Source organism: Lagopus muta, chromosome 6 (genome assembly GCF_023343835.1).
Source record: "Lagopus muta isolate bLagMut1 chromosome 6, bLagMut1 primary, whole genome shotgun sequence".
Lineage (NCBI taxonomy): Eukaryota > Metazoa > Chordata > Aves > Galliformes > Phasianidae > Lagopus > Lagopus muta.
In genome coordinates this window covers 36366785-36381653 of record NC_064438.1, presented here as the reverse complement: position 1 = coordinate 36381653, position 14869 = coordinate 36366785, and the positions used below count along the sequence as shown (strand labels likewise).

Below are 14869 nucleotides of genomic sequence, written 5' to 3'. Positions count from 1 at the left end.
TTAAAACATACATCTGGTTGATAAGTGGGCATCCTCTGCCCATCTTGTCTGTTTGCATTTTTTTCTACCCTTAATATTCTTTTGCTGTTTACTAATGATCTCTCTTTGGGCATGAAAAATGCCTGATGGGGAAGAAACCTAAAATGTCAAGACAGGTCTATCCTGCACACCTATGTGGTCTCCTTTATAACAGGAGAATTGGCTCATAAGCCTTGGAAGATCATTTTCAAGAGACAGGAAGCATGAAGAGAATCGAGAGAGAAAACTGATTGTAAAGGAAATCCTCTGGGGGAGAGAACAGGAAAATGCATGAAGCCTAAAAGATAGAAATTAAGTGATAAAAGAAAACACCAAGTAGAAAACCTTTGTCAGTACTGCTGTGGTCCTAAGAAAGAAGTTGAGCAGACTGCATTTGAGGAAGTAGTCTATCCGTACAGAGTGTGACAAACTTGTTCCTCAGTGTCTGGCAATAGAGCAACCCTTCTGCAACCTGAGGAGTCAAGGCTTTGAAGAGAAACTTCATGAGTGTACAAAAGTTAAGTAATCAGAAACGTAAGGCTGAAAAACAAGTGCAATAATCTGGTATGCTTAGAATTAACACACGTCCTTCCCTCCATGAATGCTCTCAGTCAAGGCACTGCCACTGTGGATGCAGCTGAAGGGTAGGAAGGAACAGGAGGCAAAGTGAGGAACAAGGTGGTGAGGTGTCCTTGCAGGGAGAGGATGTGCCACAGAAGCAGCTGCAGCCCAGGTTTAAAGCCTGGTTAAAGTCAAAGGTGCCAAATCAGCACACTGGGTAGGCTGTGCTGCCAGCCCAACACGCTGTGACTTTGCGGCCATTGAGATAGTATTTTACTAGAGAACTGCAATGGACTTGAGCTGAGAAAAGCTCGTAGGGAGACTTAAAAAAGGCCGCAGTTTTGGGAAAGCCATGTGTTTGACACGTGGAGCCGCACACAGCATGCCACGCCAAGATGGACGGGCACGTGTCCTTCCCGCGGATACAGGGGACCAGAGCAGGACGGGCAATGTCTGGCCAGAACAGCCAGCCCTGCCACAGCTTCCTCACTGGGGCCCTGCTGCGCTGCGCACAGACTCTCCCTGCAAGGATCGCGGCTGCACTCGGCAGCCATGAAACTCCGCCCTCCCCTACAACCGCATCCACGGCCGCAGCACCAGCCTCCGCACCAAGGCCCGCGATTGGCTGCTGCTCCCGTCCATCATCGCGTGGGGGCGGCCCGCGGTCACGGCCGTACGAGCCGTTCGTCATCGCTGAGCGACGCAGGGCACGTCGCTGGCGGCTGCGGCCAGGGCTGCTGTCATGGCGGCGGCGCCCGGCCTGCCGGAGCTCGGCGACGGCTCTCCGGAGTCCGGGGCCGAGCTGGCGGCCTCGGAGGTGGCGAGCAGCGCCCTGCGCTCCCTGGCCGGGTTGGCGGGGAAGGTGAGTGCGGGGCGGGCGGAGGCGAGGCCCGAGGCCGGGCCGGCTGTGGGCCCGCTCCCGCCGTGCTCGCCCCTTTGGGCGGGCATCTCTGCTTCTCCCTGTCCGCGGGAGTCTTCGGGGATGGGCTTAAAGTATAGGGAGGAAAGGAGCCCACAGTAAGTACGGGAGGCTGTCACGCCTGCAGGTGATAACGGGAGCGGTGGAGTTGTGTGCTCAGAAGTGGCGTTTCTCTTTGGCTGAAACACCTGTTTAGGGATTTAGTGGTGATGAATTATGTAGCAGATAGCGCGGCTGTGGTGGGAGGCCCTTATCAAGAGGAGCTTCCAGCAACAACTTAATCATTGTCATAAATAATTTACAAGTTAACTCATCTTCCTTTGTGGAAGCGCAGATGTCATTCTGTGGAGGCAATAGAGGTGCAGTCGCACTTCTGCAGTTAGGCAGCAGTTTATAGTCTGGGGTCAGGTGGTGAACTGGTGTCCTGGGGAGGTAATACAGTTGATATTAGAGTTGCTGCATGCCCTCAGGTGGGTTGCAGTAAGTATGGAGCAGAATAAAGGTCTTTGGAAGCACTGGTGTTTGGAGCGTGTTCTTTCTGTGACATCTTAAAGCAGTTTCACTGTGTGCTGTACCATGGGTAGGTTGGGGTTTGGTTATCCTGTCTTAGCTTATGAGATTCTTCTAATTGCTCAGTCAAGGTCATTTCCAGCTGTCGAGTTACATTCTTACCTGCCAGCACTTCTGGTAGACTGATGGTGTTTTAGCAGCTTATCCACTTCAGATATCTGTCTTGCACTTCAGACTGATGCTTCTGGTCCCCTTCTCCCTTGAGAATGACCAAGATGAGATGGCTCAATATTTGAACCAGGTCTTCATCTATCACAATTTGTGATCTGTCATAGCAACTTAAACTACATTTATGCTACCAAGATGCACTGGAAACAGGAAAAAAAAATTATATATGTATATTTACTGGAGCAATGACTTGCAACACAGTGATTAGGAGGACATCTGGAGATAACAACTATTGGAACCAATATGGCAGATCTTGGAACGTTCTTTAAGTCTCAAGGGATAATTTGTGTAGTTCGTAAAAATAATTTCAAAGAGCTGAAATAACTTTTGTTTCTGCAACTTGCTGTTGAATAGACTCAAGACCTCTAAATCCACAAAGGTTTTGAGGTTATCAAATTATATAATTTATAATCCTTCTTTTTACAGTTCTTACAGGATGTAAAACAGAAAAACAAGTGTGCAGTTTTTGAAACATGTTTGGTTGCAGAAGGAATTTGTCCTTTACTTAACAGTGTGTGTAAGTTTATCCCTTGCCTCTAGATTCTAAGTCAGAAGGTATTGTTTTTGCACGTTGCAGCATACCATTGTATGATACAAATGTGCACATCAACTGATTCATTTCAGAAAAGGGGGCTTAGTAGGCCATTACAGTAGGACACGTATTTTGTCTCTTATGGTAGTGTACCTCTTCTGTCCTGTCAGTACTCTTTAGTGTAGCAGTACTCTCAAAACTTTGGGAAGAAATATTTGCATAGTGCCCTTTAGATGATTACACAAGCAGAGACATTTTACTTGTAAATTGAAGTTTTATTCTACTGAATTCTTAATATGTTCTTATGTTTCTGAGGTTCCATAACAATTATTTACTAAAACATTATTTTCCTTGCCTCTTATGTAGATTAAGTACTAAGTAAGAATAATAATGTTTGTGAAAATTAACTAAAATACATTATATATCTAACTAGATAAAAAACATGATTCAGTTGTTATTTTGTAGTGCATTGGAAAACAATGGAAATCTATTTGTTGTTCCCCTAGGTGTTTATTTTTTTGTCTCTGAGGGTCAGTAGTCTTCCATCTCTTTTACTATGTAACTGATCTCTAATCTAACACTGGATTTAACAAGGCTGTCCTTTGACTAAAGAATGAGGGTTCAGGCTTGTCCTTCTTTACATGCGATGTTATAGTATTGCTTGGTTCCAAAACTGATGTAGAGCAACCTCAGGTTCCACTGCTTTGCCTTCAGTGTAACGAAAGCATTCTTGATTTTTATTTCTGTTTCATAATATGCAGTGCTATGAAACAAGTACACGTGCATTTTGTGTTCATAATATTTGATGTTGTTGGAAGACAGTGACTTTTTAGACCATGTGTTCAAGGTCAATCTTATCATCGAAGTGGTACTTTTTGTTTTTAATTTATTTTTTTAATGTGATAGGAATGAGATGTAGGTGTACAAATTTGCTCGTGACTTAGGATTCTGCATCCGAAACAGAGCACCTGTAGGTCCTGTTCATTTAAAATCATTTTTTTAATCTGTATTTATAATTTGGGAGATTGCTTGGGGATGTTTGGTTGGAAAACAACCTCACTGGCTTGTGAAAATGAAAGTTTTTGTCCCTTCAAGATCTTCTCAGAAAAGCTTTAGTGTAACAAATATGACAAAGAGCTATGTGGAAGTACATAATTAATTAGTGATTATTAACAATCAGTTTTGTATGAAAAAGTTAAACTGAATTGTTAGTTCATAGAAGGTACATCATTCCTATAAATGTAACTTCAGGTTCCCTATGTGTGTTTCTCTTCATTGTTTTGGGAGTTAAGTGCTGCCATTTCTCAGAAAAGACAATAGGATATGGCAATTGCTATTTTGAATGCTCATGAAGGGAAATAGGGATTTTGAAGTGGCTTGGCAGTGATGCTCTGTAGTTCAGAGTTTGTTTAACTGGAAGATTTTGTAAAGACTTTAACAGTATTCTTTTTGATATAAAGCCTGCTTTGAATTAACAAGTACAGATGGCACAGTATCAAGACTCTGGTCATACAGCCTTGCACATTTAATTCACACACACATGTATGTACAGGAGAATGCCGTTCTGGGTGGGTGTTTCTTCTTGCTGTTGGTTCTATTATCTGTTAAAGGAAATATTTGTGTAATTAGCATGAGCAGTATGCTCAAGTACAGTGGTTAACTGCATAGAGAATATACCAAAGTTCAAATTAATACAGTGAAAGTGTTTGTTTAGATAGTTAGAATTTTCTAAATTTTGAACATATTCTCCTAATACTAGCTTACTTTGAAAGTAACACCTATTTGAATTGTAATTAATGTCAAACCTATTCTGTATCCCCACATAAAGGTGGGGTCTGCATGAGATTGAGTGGAATTGTTGTCCTGTAGGTCTCCTGTATGCTTTTTTGACATTAACATGGCATAATGTACTGTTTTTTTGCGGTGTTTGTTCTTCCCTGTGGAAGCTTAACCTTGGAGATGATGTCGTGAAAGTTGTAATCGACTGGAGCAAGCTTCAGAGCACATCAACACTTCAGCCAACATTGCTCTTTAGTGCACTTCAGCAGCATATTTTATGTTTGCAGGTAAATATTTCATTGGACACCTTCAACTTGACTAAAGTGGTCAACAGCTGAATGTAGCCACACTACCTAGACTGAAAAATTGTAGTTGTTTGATCTTACTGCTAAGTTCAGCAAAAATGGGTTCACGAGTATTACACACTTGAAATCCTGGTATGCTTCATAGGTACCTGCACTTACAGATTTTTCGTATTAATGGTGGGAATAGCCACTGTAGGTGAGCAGGCTGCATAAATGCAGCCTCATTGATTTCTAGACTTGCATTGTAAATGTGATACATTTCCATCTATGGTGGGTTATAATTAAGCAATAAGACACGGCAGGTGTGTGTCATGCTATGATAATGATTCCATGCGTTGGGTGAGTTTTGAGGCTCATGGAGTGCTTTCAGTGGTTCAAGAAGTGGCATTATCCCAGCATGACACATCCTGGAGTGTCTTACTGCAATTAAATATATTTTCAGCGTAGGTTTTTTGTTTTTTTCTAAAGAGTAATTTCTTTGACATTAATGTCTCATCCTGCCAAGTAGCCAGTCACTATTGCTGTCATTTCTTTTAGCTATGTGAAACTTTCCAACCCTGTCAAAAGTAGCTATAATTTAGTTCCATGGTGGTATCAGCTGGTATCTGAATAGAGTTCTGACTTTGATAGCTGATATGTAAAAGGTGGGAATTTGAATATCCGTTTTCCCTTCAGCTAGTCAACAATTATTTCAAGAGTGCAGTTCTGAGAGAGTGAAAAATAAATAAAATTTCTGTATTTGCTTGTCTACAGGTATAGGAAAATCCCTTTGTGTTTCCCAGATAAGCAAAATCTTTCTCAGAATAAACACAAAGAGAGAACAAGCCAGATATAAGCAAGAAAAAATTACTTGTGGTGTTCCTTCAGTTCAGTGGAGGAATTTCATGAAAAGGCTTGCAAAAATCAGGTGGTGTTTAAAAGAAATAAATCTGAATTTCTGGAGGGAAAACAGAGAAGTAAATTTAGATTGGATGAAACTGGTAAAAACAAAAATGAGGACGTGTGGCTTATATATAGATGTATGTACACCCAGGTTTTGCTTTTATTTTGTTGCTAGAAATGTTAGTGCGCCATTCTGTCATTTAATTTCATGACCTAAGTAGATAATCAGCCATGTCAAGAAAAGCATGTGTTGTGGATAATACCTATATATTTCATATCTGTGTTCTCTCATTCACTTGGGCAACTGCAGTTTCAAGTGGAGAATGTAGTGCTCTGGTGATAAAGTAAAGGCTGTATAGTGTGAAAGCACTGGTTTTCATGTTAAGAAGGAAGGGTACTGAGCCTCACAGTTCTGAGTAGGCATTTGAATGACATGGTTGTTAAGTGGCACTGATGCCAATGATTGAAGCTTTTGATTTAGCTGCTAACATAAGAGTAACAGATTTTTCTCAGAAATTTGGGAGTTTTCCTGTACAAATATCTGAAAGACACAGGTCAAAAAGACCAAAGTCATAGCATGTGCAGTGTTTGGAATGACAGATTTTTTTTTTTTTTTTTAATTACCATCCTCTGTCAGAAGCAAATGTTGCATTTCCTAAAATAATTTCAATCAGTCTTTTTTAGAACTTTTAGTAATACTTGGCCTTTTTTGTTTGTTCCCCCCCCCCCCCCCCCTCCTTCCCCTTTAACCCTAATGTACTGTTTTCTTTGTTCAGCCTCTTTTAGAAAAGCTCCAGTCATTGATTAAAGAGGAAAGTGTAGGTCACGCTGAACCTGCAGGTAAAACAGAAGACCAAAGTTGTGAAACAAGTTTAAATGTTTATGATAATAACTCTCAGACTGAAGAGAAGTATGCAAGTTATGACTTGGGAGATCTGAAGGATGCTCATTCTAATTTTGATCCAGAGGTGGTCCAAATAAAAGCTGGAAAAGCAGAAGTAAGTGATTTCCCTAAATTAGAAAAAAAAAAGGTCTTTTTCTTTCTAAATTTTACATTTAAAGAATGAAATAGATATATCCCATCATGTTTGTTACCTACAGATTGACAGGCGGATATCAGCCTTCATCAAGAGGAAACAAGCTGAGATCAATGAAAATAATGTCAGGGAGTTTTGCAATGTTATTGATTGTAATCAAGGTAACTGGCTAGCCAGACTTTAATCTTCATAGCAATTTAAGTTTATTGCTTTTTTTCTTTTTAATTTAAAAAAAAAAAAAAAAGTATTTTTCAAAGGCACTATTTTATATGTAAAATACAACTTTATTTTAAGAGTAACTTTAAAAAAAAAAAAAAGTTAAGAATATGCACGTGCTCTGCAGATGTTGCCAGACAGATTAAGGAAAAAAAAAAAAAAGGAAATGCTTAATGGATTCTGCAGGAAAGCTTACAGCTCTTACTGCGACCAGATGACTTCTGTAGCTGTTGTTCTCAATGTTTTAGCTAGATATTCCTTCCAAAGTTAACAGAACTGCAATTCATGTTTGTCTTGAGAATTGCATATTTCAAATTGAAGTTAGTACTGGCTGAATTACAAAGAAATACATCTGTAATCAATTTTAATTATGAACTACTTAGAATTGCTATTTTATTTCAAAATAACTCACACTATTGCTATTTTTAATATACCACCTGGCACAACTGACTATTTCCGTAAGCAGTCTTAAATCCATCTGGTGGACTGGATCCCACTTGCACAATTAGTGCCTATGTAACCAGCAAAGACACTTTTATATACAGAAGTAGTGAAACAGACATAGATTTTGCAATGTAACTATGAACCCCCATGTGTGTTGTCTCTGTGAAGTACTTCATACTGTTAGAGATCAAAGCTTATTTTTCCATAAGTTTCACAGAGAATCTGTGTAGAAGACACTAGCTGGCAAAATGCTGCTTCATAAAATTTAAGTTACTGTCATTTCTTCAGTAACTTAAAGTCTTTCTTTTTGCTCAGCCATAATAAAATACTTGTAGAGCTTTGGTGTATTTATATTAAAATAGAAATATTAGAGTAAACTGAATTGGCTTGGACTGACAGGTTTTATGTCTAAGCAAATTAAAGCAGCCACAGGCATCAGAGTAAATGCAGGAAGGTGAAAAAAGGATGCTGATCAGTAAACCAGACCAGGTTAAAAATAGGGGGGGGGGGGGGGGGAAAGCAGTTTTAAGAAAGGAAATAGAAGTAAAACAGCACTGGTGTGCAAGGAAGAAACTTCTGTACAGGAAGAAATAAATGACAGAACAACACAATGAAAAGTAAAAATTAAAAAAAGAAATAGATTAGAAGAAATTGATCCTGATCCAGTAACCTTGTGTATGTGTGTGCCTGTGTTCATGGAGGTGACTTAGCCAGGTGAAACCAATCAGTCCATGCAAGTGCGTGAAATTAGGTATGAGCATGTTTTCATAGGATGAATAATGTCTGATGCTTTTGTTGTTTGAAAAACTTTAATTAGATCAGATTGGCTTAAAAACTGGTTAGAATATTTTAAATTGTAAATACATAATTAGGGCCTCACTCTTTGCTTTGTTATGTTTTGTTTTGTTTTTGTTTGTTATCACTATTTATTTAGAAAATAGCTGTGCCAGAACAGATGCTATTTTCACACCCTATCCTGGATTTAAAAGCCATATAAAGGGTAAGCAACTCTTTTAATGTCCATTTATTAAGAAAGTTAAGATAAGGCAGTACTCACAAATTTTGGCTTTGACTCTTTTTACAGAGTTCTTAGAAGTAGAAACTTAACAAATTGATTTATGACTCTAACAAATACTTTAAATCTTCTCTTACCTCTTCAAGTTTTCTTTTTTTATCCCACAATTTCGTCAGTAGGCTATTGGTTTTGCCCTGAATACCAAATCCTTTGATGAGTAGCCTATTGTCATTGCCTGAAAGCAGAAAAGAAAAACATAAAGCAGGACAGAGAAACTGAGCAATTCTTAGCTTTTCTTCTAAGGTAAGGCCATCAGTCCAGTTAAGGAATTGATTAATTTAAAATAGAAGATAATTTTATTTAATCTCAATCTAGTTTCATGAAATTAGAAAATAATCCAGAGGCACAGTGAAAGTTTTAAGAGAGACATAGGAATTTGAGGAACAAAGTTACCACTGCACTATTTTTTGCAAAGGATTGAATGGTGTAGAAGTTATTGTACAGCAAATATCATGTATGAAAGGTTGCTTGAACACAGGTTACTCTGTGATTAAAACAGTCAAAATCCAAGAATGGAAGTAACCTTTTGTTCAATTTTTAAAGAAACTGCTCTGAAGCACAATGCTGGTTGTAAGCATTAAGGGGTCTGGTCAGTTGAGGTAGAGGGAGAAGTAAATTTGAGTCAAGAATAATATTTGACTATAAACCTTCTTCAGCAGTTACTTTTTAAAATTCCAGCACTAATTTTTAACTTGAATTGTAGCTTTGTGTGGGGAAAAAAAGATTACACTTCAAGTAACTGAAACCTGAACAGTATCTGAAAGTTTAATGACACAGAGAAAAGAACTGGGAAGCAAGAATGTAACTTGGCCATTCCAACCTACAGTATGTGGTGTCAGTGTGCTGCAGTGTTTGTAGTCACCAGTGTAGTCTTTAATTCTGCAGTACCCTGCAGCAATCCTATTTGAAGGGATGTGAGAGGTTACCCCAATTAAAGAGAAGTGACCAAAGTCTTTTGATGAAGATGCAGTTCAACGGGGGCAAAAGATGAAGCAGGTGAACATTCAATAAGGCTGCTAGCTGGGTAACAAAAATTGGGGAGAACTTCCTGAGATTTATAGTCGTTCTTGTAATTGTGTCTTCCCTTGTAATTGTGTCTTCCAATGTATTTATGGTTCTTCTTGTAATATTAGGTCTCCCTCTTCTTTGCATTCACAACAGCTCACACATGCAGCTCCTATCGGATATCTATTTTTCTGTTGTTTATCTGCAGCTGATGATATGTATGTGATTATTTTTTCTTCCTTCGCAAATGTAGGGTGCTAGGTTTTTATTTACTTTGGTTACTGATATATTTAAAAATAAGGACTTACACTGAACTTTTGATCTGGGTGTTTGTGAGACCCTTCAAATACAAGATTAGTGAAATAGATTGAACACACAGCTTTTCAGGTTTTAGTAATGTTATTTAATGTTTTTTTTAATTACACTTACTGATATGTTTCATGTGCATGTGTGTTAAATTTGTGTTCTCTTTACTTAGTTTCTAGGGTAGTAAATACATACGGGCCTCAGACTAGATCTGAAGGAACACATGGGTCCAACCATAAAGTTGGTGTACCTGTTCGTGATTGTGGAAACCAAGCTGTTGAGGAGAGATTGCAGAACATTGAAGCACACTTACGGTTACAAACAGGTTTGTACCATGTTGAAGTTTTGAAATAGATGTGTGAGTTTGTGCTACAGTTATCATTCCTGTAGTAAAACTGGGCAAGTCAGTAAGTGCTGTGACAGTAAAAACAGTAGGCTACATACATTAAAGAGTTCTGTCACTCAAATACTGTAGTCTTAATATTTTGGACCATATGCCCAAAATGAAATCTAAATTTGTGCCCAAATTAGGATGCTGCGTTGATAAATACGCATGTCCTGGTCCGGTCTAGGTTGTCATTCTAATTGGAATACCCACAGTGATAAACTGTGATTTTGTAGAATACTACGTAGCATACATTATGTGCATTGTAAGGGTGATTTTTTTTTTTGCTCACTTCCAGTCTTATGTGGGAAAGCAAGCCCAAGCTGCTTTAGTACAGCTGCCAACAGCAAGTGGCAGGTTGATGGGTTTGTTTGTTTGTTTTTAATGGTCTGTTATTCCATTCACTACACACATTTCCCACCCCTGTTTCTCCCACTCGTGACCAGGTAAGTGCTGTTCTTTGTCATGCACAACTTATGCCTGTCCTTCAGTCTTGATACTCTGTAGGTAGGCTCCCTTAAAGACAGTCTTGCATAGCAGTGCTGAATTTGTGTATTGTTTGCCATCCAGTGTGCTTCCTCTTGCTGTGAATTCTTAAGTGGTAACATTTGGTGTTTGACTGTATTTTAAGAGTGATTATTTTTTGTTACAGGGACATTTTCAGATATATACTCAACTTTGTGTATGAAGTTGTCTATTGCCTTCACAGATTACAGTGGCTTATCAACCATATTTTACTGTGATTTATATTAATTGCCCTTCCCTTTCATTTTCCCTCCAGCTTGTTAACTTTCAGGTGATGGTTGCTAGCTGGACTCAAAGAATGAAAAACTTGCCACCTATAATTTAAAATGTCATTTAAGTGTTTTTCCTGATGTTTCTCTGTTTGTATCGGCGTACTTAGGTGGTCCTGTACCAAGAGACATTTATCAGAGAATTAAGAAGCTTGAAGATAAAATTCTTGAGCTGGAAGGACTGTCTCCTGAATACTTTCAATCTATAGTAAGAATTTTTTCTCAACTTATATATACTGAAGTAATTGTTGTTTGATGGACAAAAATGAAATAGGTGAGAGTGCATTTGGGAGGAAAGAAAGCGATGGTGGCAAGATTAGTATTGTGGACTGATTGCCTTTTTTTTCTCCCAGAGATTTGCATAAACACTTGTGTGGATACAGGAAAATCTTAAAAATATTGGGAGTCTCAAGAGCTGGATATTGATCTTTGTTTTTACTGAAGGAAGCTCCAGTTAAATTGCTGGTAAACATGTTAGCTGCCAAGCACAGAGAAGCTTTGACAGCTTCTGACTGCTCTCCTGTAGTTTTTTTTCATGATCTAAAGTACACTTAATATAAAAAGATTTATTTAATCTTTGGAATGGCAGTTAGTGTTCTTTCTGTACTTTTAAGACACTTATCAACATTGTTATAGACTGTAGATTTCAGAATTACCTGCAGTAACAGCCTCTGTCAGAGTAACATTAAGTCTGTTTTGATTATGTCTTTTCTTTAGAGCTGTTCTGGCAAGAGGAGAAAGGTTCAACCTCCTCATGTAAGTGTTATTAATTTTTACTTACTTTCAGTTTAGAATGTTTTGAGAAAGAGAAGTAAACAAGTTCTACCAAGCAAATATCTGACTTCTCAAAAATAGCTGTATCAGTATGGGTAGTTTGCTGCCAAAGAAAGGCAAGAAAGAAAGGAGAAAGTTTAATAGTATGTCAAAATGAAATGAATCTTCTATAAGTTTGTACTAGATTGGGTGTATTAGTGTTTTCACCGGTTAAAAACTAATAAATTAACTCTGTGATAGATACTAACTAGGCTGGAAATAACAAGCAGTTTGTAAATTCTGTTCAGCTTCTTTGTAACATCTTCTGATTTGTTTGGTTTTTTAATTATTTTATTAGTTTATGAAGCGATGATAAAAGTGGAGATGGTAGACTCAACAAGAGTTCTGGAGAAAAACCTGACTTTATAGAGGATATAAGCTTAAGTCAGTGAGAATTGCTGTTTTTGCAACACTGTCACATCAGATATAGATTAATACATGATCAAATTTCTCCTTAATCTAAGGGAGACCAGGGCTGGCACACAGTCTGCCACTCATCATCACACTTGAAGACAGGTGACCGAGAGAGCACTTAGAAAGGGATGTGGGCCATATAAGCCTTGAGGAACTAAGTGTATTCACACACACACAAAAGCTTTAGTGTGTGTAGGGGAACTGTTAGGTAATGGTTTAAACTGGTGAAAGAGCATGGCTGGCCTAGGAATCACAGGCAATGTTTGCACTTTTGCTTCCTGTGTGACCAGAAGGGGTGGACCCAGGATGGAGCCACCCTGGGCTCCTACAAGGGCCAGCCCCTGAAGGGAGAGCTTCTCTTGGACCTAAGGCTGCTTCCTGAGGAGTACTGAGTAGTCAGAGAGCCTCTTCACCAGTTGGATGAGTTCAACTCTTCTTTCTGTGCATGTCTGTTGGACTACTTGCATATACTTTGCCTGGTATTGCCAACAATCTGTCAGAAGCAATTTTGCTTCATGAGCAGAACAGTGTGAAAAATCTTTATTAAATGAGAAATGACTACTTGTTCTTATTTAAGAAGATGAAAAAAGAAAAAACAACTGTCAGGTTGTTCAGAGGAGGTTGATGCTGGACAATAAGATAAAAACCCTTCAGTTGTAAAGCTGAGCTCTGTGAGCCTCAAGGTAGTCTTGTCCAGTTTTACCATCAAAAGATTTTTGTGTTGCTTTCTTTTGTCATCAGAGTAAACAAGCATCTAATGAAAGTAGCATGAATATATTGATACATGATCGATACTGTAAGTTTTTTCTAACTTTACATTCTTCCCTGTCGAGATTAAATTGTCACAGATGAGTCAGACAATTCTGCAAAAGTTCTTTTGTCATCCGGTGCAATATGAAGTGATCACCAGTATCTAGTACAGGGCACTCTTCTAGCAGTTAGAAGATGTAAATACGGTTTTTATTTTGATCCTCTAGCAGAACTATTCGTTGGCGGAACTTGATGAAAAGATCAATGCTATAAAACAAGCACTACTGAGGAAAACAAAGGAAAGCAAGTCCAGGGAAGCTGAGCAACTTCTTGGATAATTAAGAAGTCTTCAGAATCTCATCGTGTTTCATACCTAGCCAAGCCATAGACCAAGTGGTGTTCATAAAAAAATGACTTCAGCAGTGAAAATAAAGCATGCGTGTATAAGCTCCTTTTGGATATTTTTGAAAGCTTGCTTTCTGAAGAACTCATTTAAAAACATTCTTATGAAAGAAATAGTTACTTTAAAATGAAGAATGCTTTAGAAAATAGCATTCTAATAATTCACTCCCTTCTGTTATAAAGGAGGATTGCAGTATTGTTGTTACGAGGAAGGTCTTATCCGTCATACGAAAGCCACATCTCATATGTACTTCTTGATAATCAAGTATTCAGAAGGGGCTATCTTTTAATATTTTTCATGTAAGTAAGTAGTTTGCATAGATTGTGAAACAAAATGAAATATGTTCTCATAACTGTCGTAGTAGAAAATAAAAAAAGATATTACAAAAGCTGCAGCATGTGTAGTTATTACATATTTTCTGTTTGTCGTTGTTTTCACAGCCACTGAAAATTACTTTTTTCTATATTTCAAAGAAGGGTGGTTACAAAAATCCTACATTTGTAAACAGAGACAGATACCTGTTCTTCACTTCCTGTGTCCTAAAAGAATGCTAACTTCCCATCTGTTAGAAGGGAATGAAGTATTTAAAAACCATTCAAGGGGAGTTGGTAGGAGGCACCAGCTTCCCTTCCTTCCATAAGCATGCTTATATCAGTGCAAAAGCATAGATGCTAGGCAGATAATTTATAGTAAAAATCAGCTCTTTGTAATCACACTTCAGCATGTAGGCATTTATTTTTTAAGCAAGTTATTTTCTACTTATGTCAGTTCTCTTTTAGTTTTTTGTTTGGTTGTTTTTTTTTGTCCTTATTCTACTTCAGAAGAGAAATGACTGATACGGATGTTGTCTTCATAGGGGAAGCATACTGTTGACTGCTCAACTTACAGTGGTTCTACTACTGACATCTCTTGATCAGTGGCTGTGAGAGGTGTTAAGAGTAATAGTGGCTGGACACACTCTTGTCCTTTGAACAGAAGCCTTTTCTGTAGCAGCATCTGTTATAGCAAGTGCACATAATGCTTCTGTGTAAAAGAACCAGCAGATGTGGGAAATGAAAATTTGCCTCAGATTTGGTCTTAGCTCTAAGCAAGAGGATACAAAGACTGCTCTGAAAGTAATGCCTCCTGTTTTATTATGCTGACCTTCGACAACCAAGTCAGATGTTGGTGATATGGCAGTAGAGGTTGAACCTTCCCACCAATATTCCATTACTTTTTGTTGCCATGTGACAGATGGCAGCAGAGTGGCAATCTGACAAAATGGTGTCTGACTTGGAAGTGCAGCTGAAGCAAAGATGTGCAACTGAATTCCTCCTTGTTTAAAAAATTGCATCCATTGATATTCATCAGCACTTGCTGTACACTTACGAATACCAAACAGTGGATATGAGTACAGTGATGTGGTGGGTGGTATGTTGCAGCTGTGGAGACCCAGTGTGAAAGACAAGCCTCAGTCCAGAGAGCCATGCACAGTTGTCTCACCATGAAATGAA

General features: G+C 38.5%; 1 protein-coding gene across 2 annotated transcripts; it reads left to right on the top strand.

Moving 5' to 3' along the window:
- Positions 1–1259: 1259 nt before the first annotated feature.
- On the top strand, positions 1260–13780 carry LOC125695022 (MAP3K12 binding inhibitory protein 1). Of its 2 annotated transcripts, none has more exons than XM_048949024.1 (9): positions 1260–1441; positions 4715–4834; positions 6511–6732; positions 6836–6932; positions 8366–8431; positions 9990–10142; positions 11107–11204; positions 11714–11752; positions 13204–13780. In XM_048949024.1, exons 1-9 carry the CDS (start codon positions 1322–1324, stop codon positions 13309–13311), a joined length of 1023 nt encoding a protein of 340 aa, XP_048804981.1. In that variant the 5' UTR covers positions 1260–1321; the 3' UTR covers positions 13312–13780. The 2 variants fall into 2 exon arrangements, with proteins under 2 accessions (XP_048804981.1, XP_048804980.1); XM_048949023.1 differs by having other exon boundaries at positions 13201–13779.
- Positions 13781–14869: the final 1089 nt, after the last annotated feature.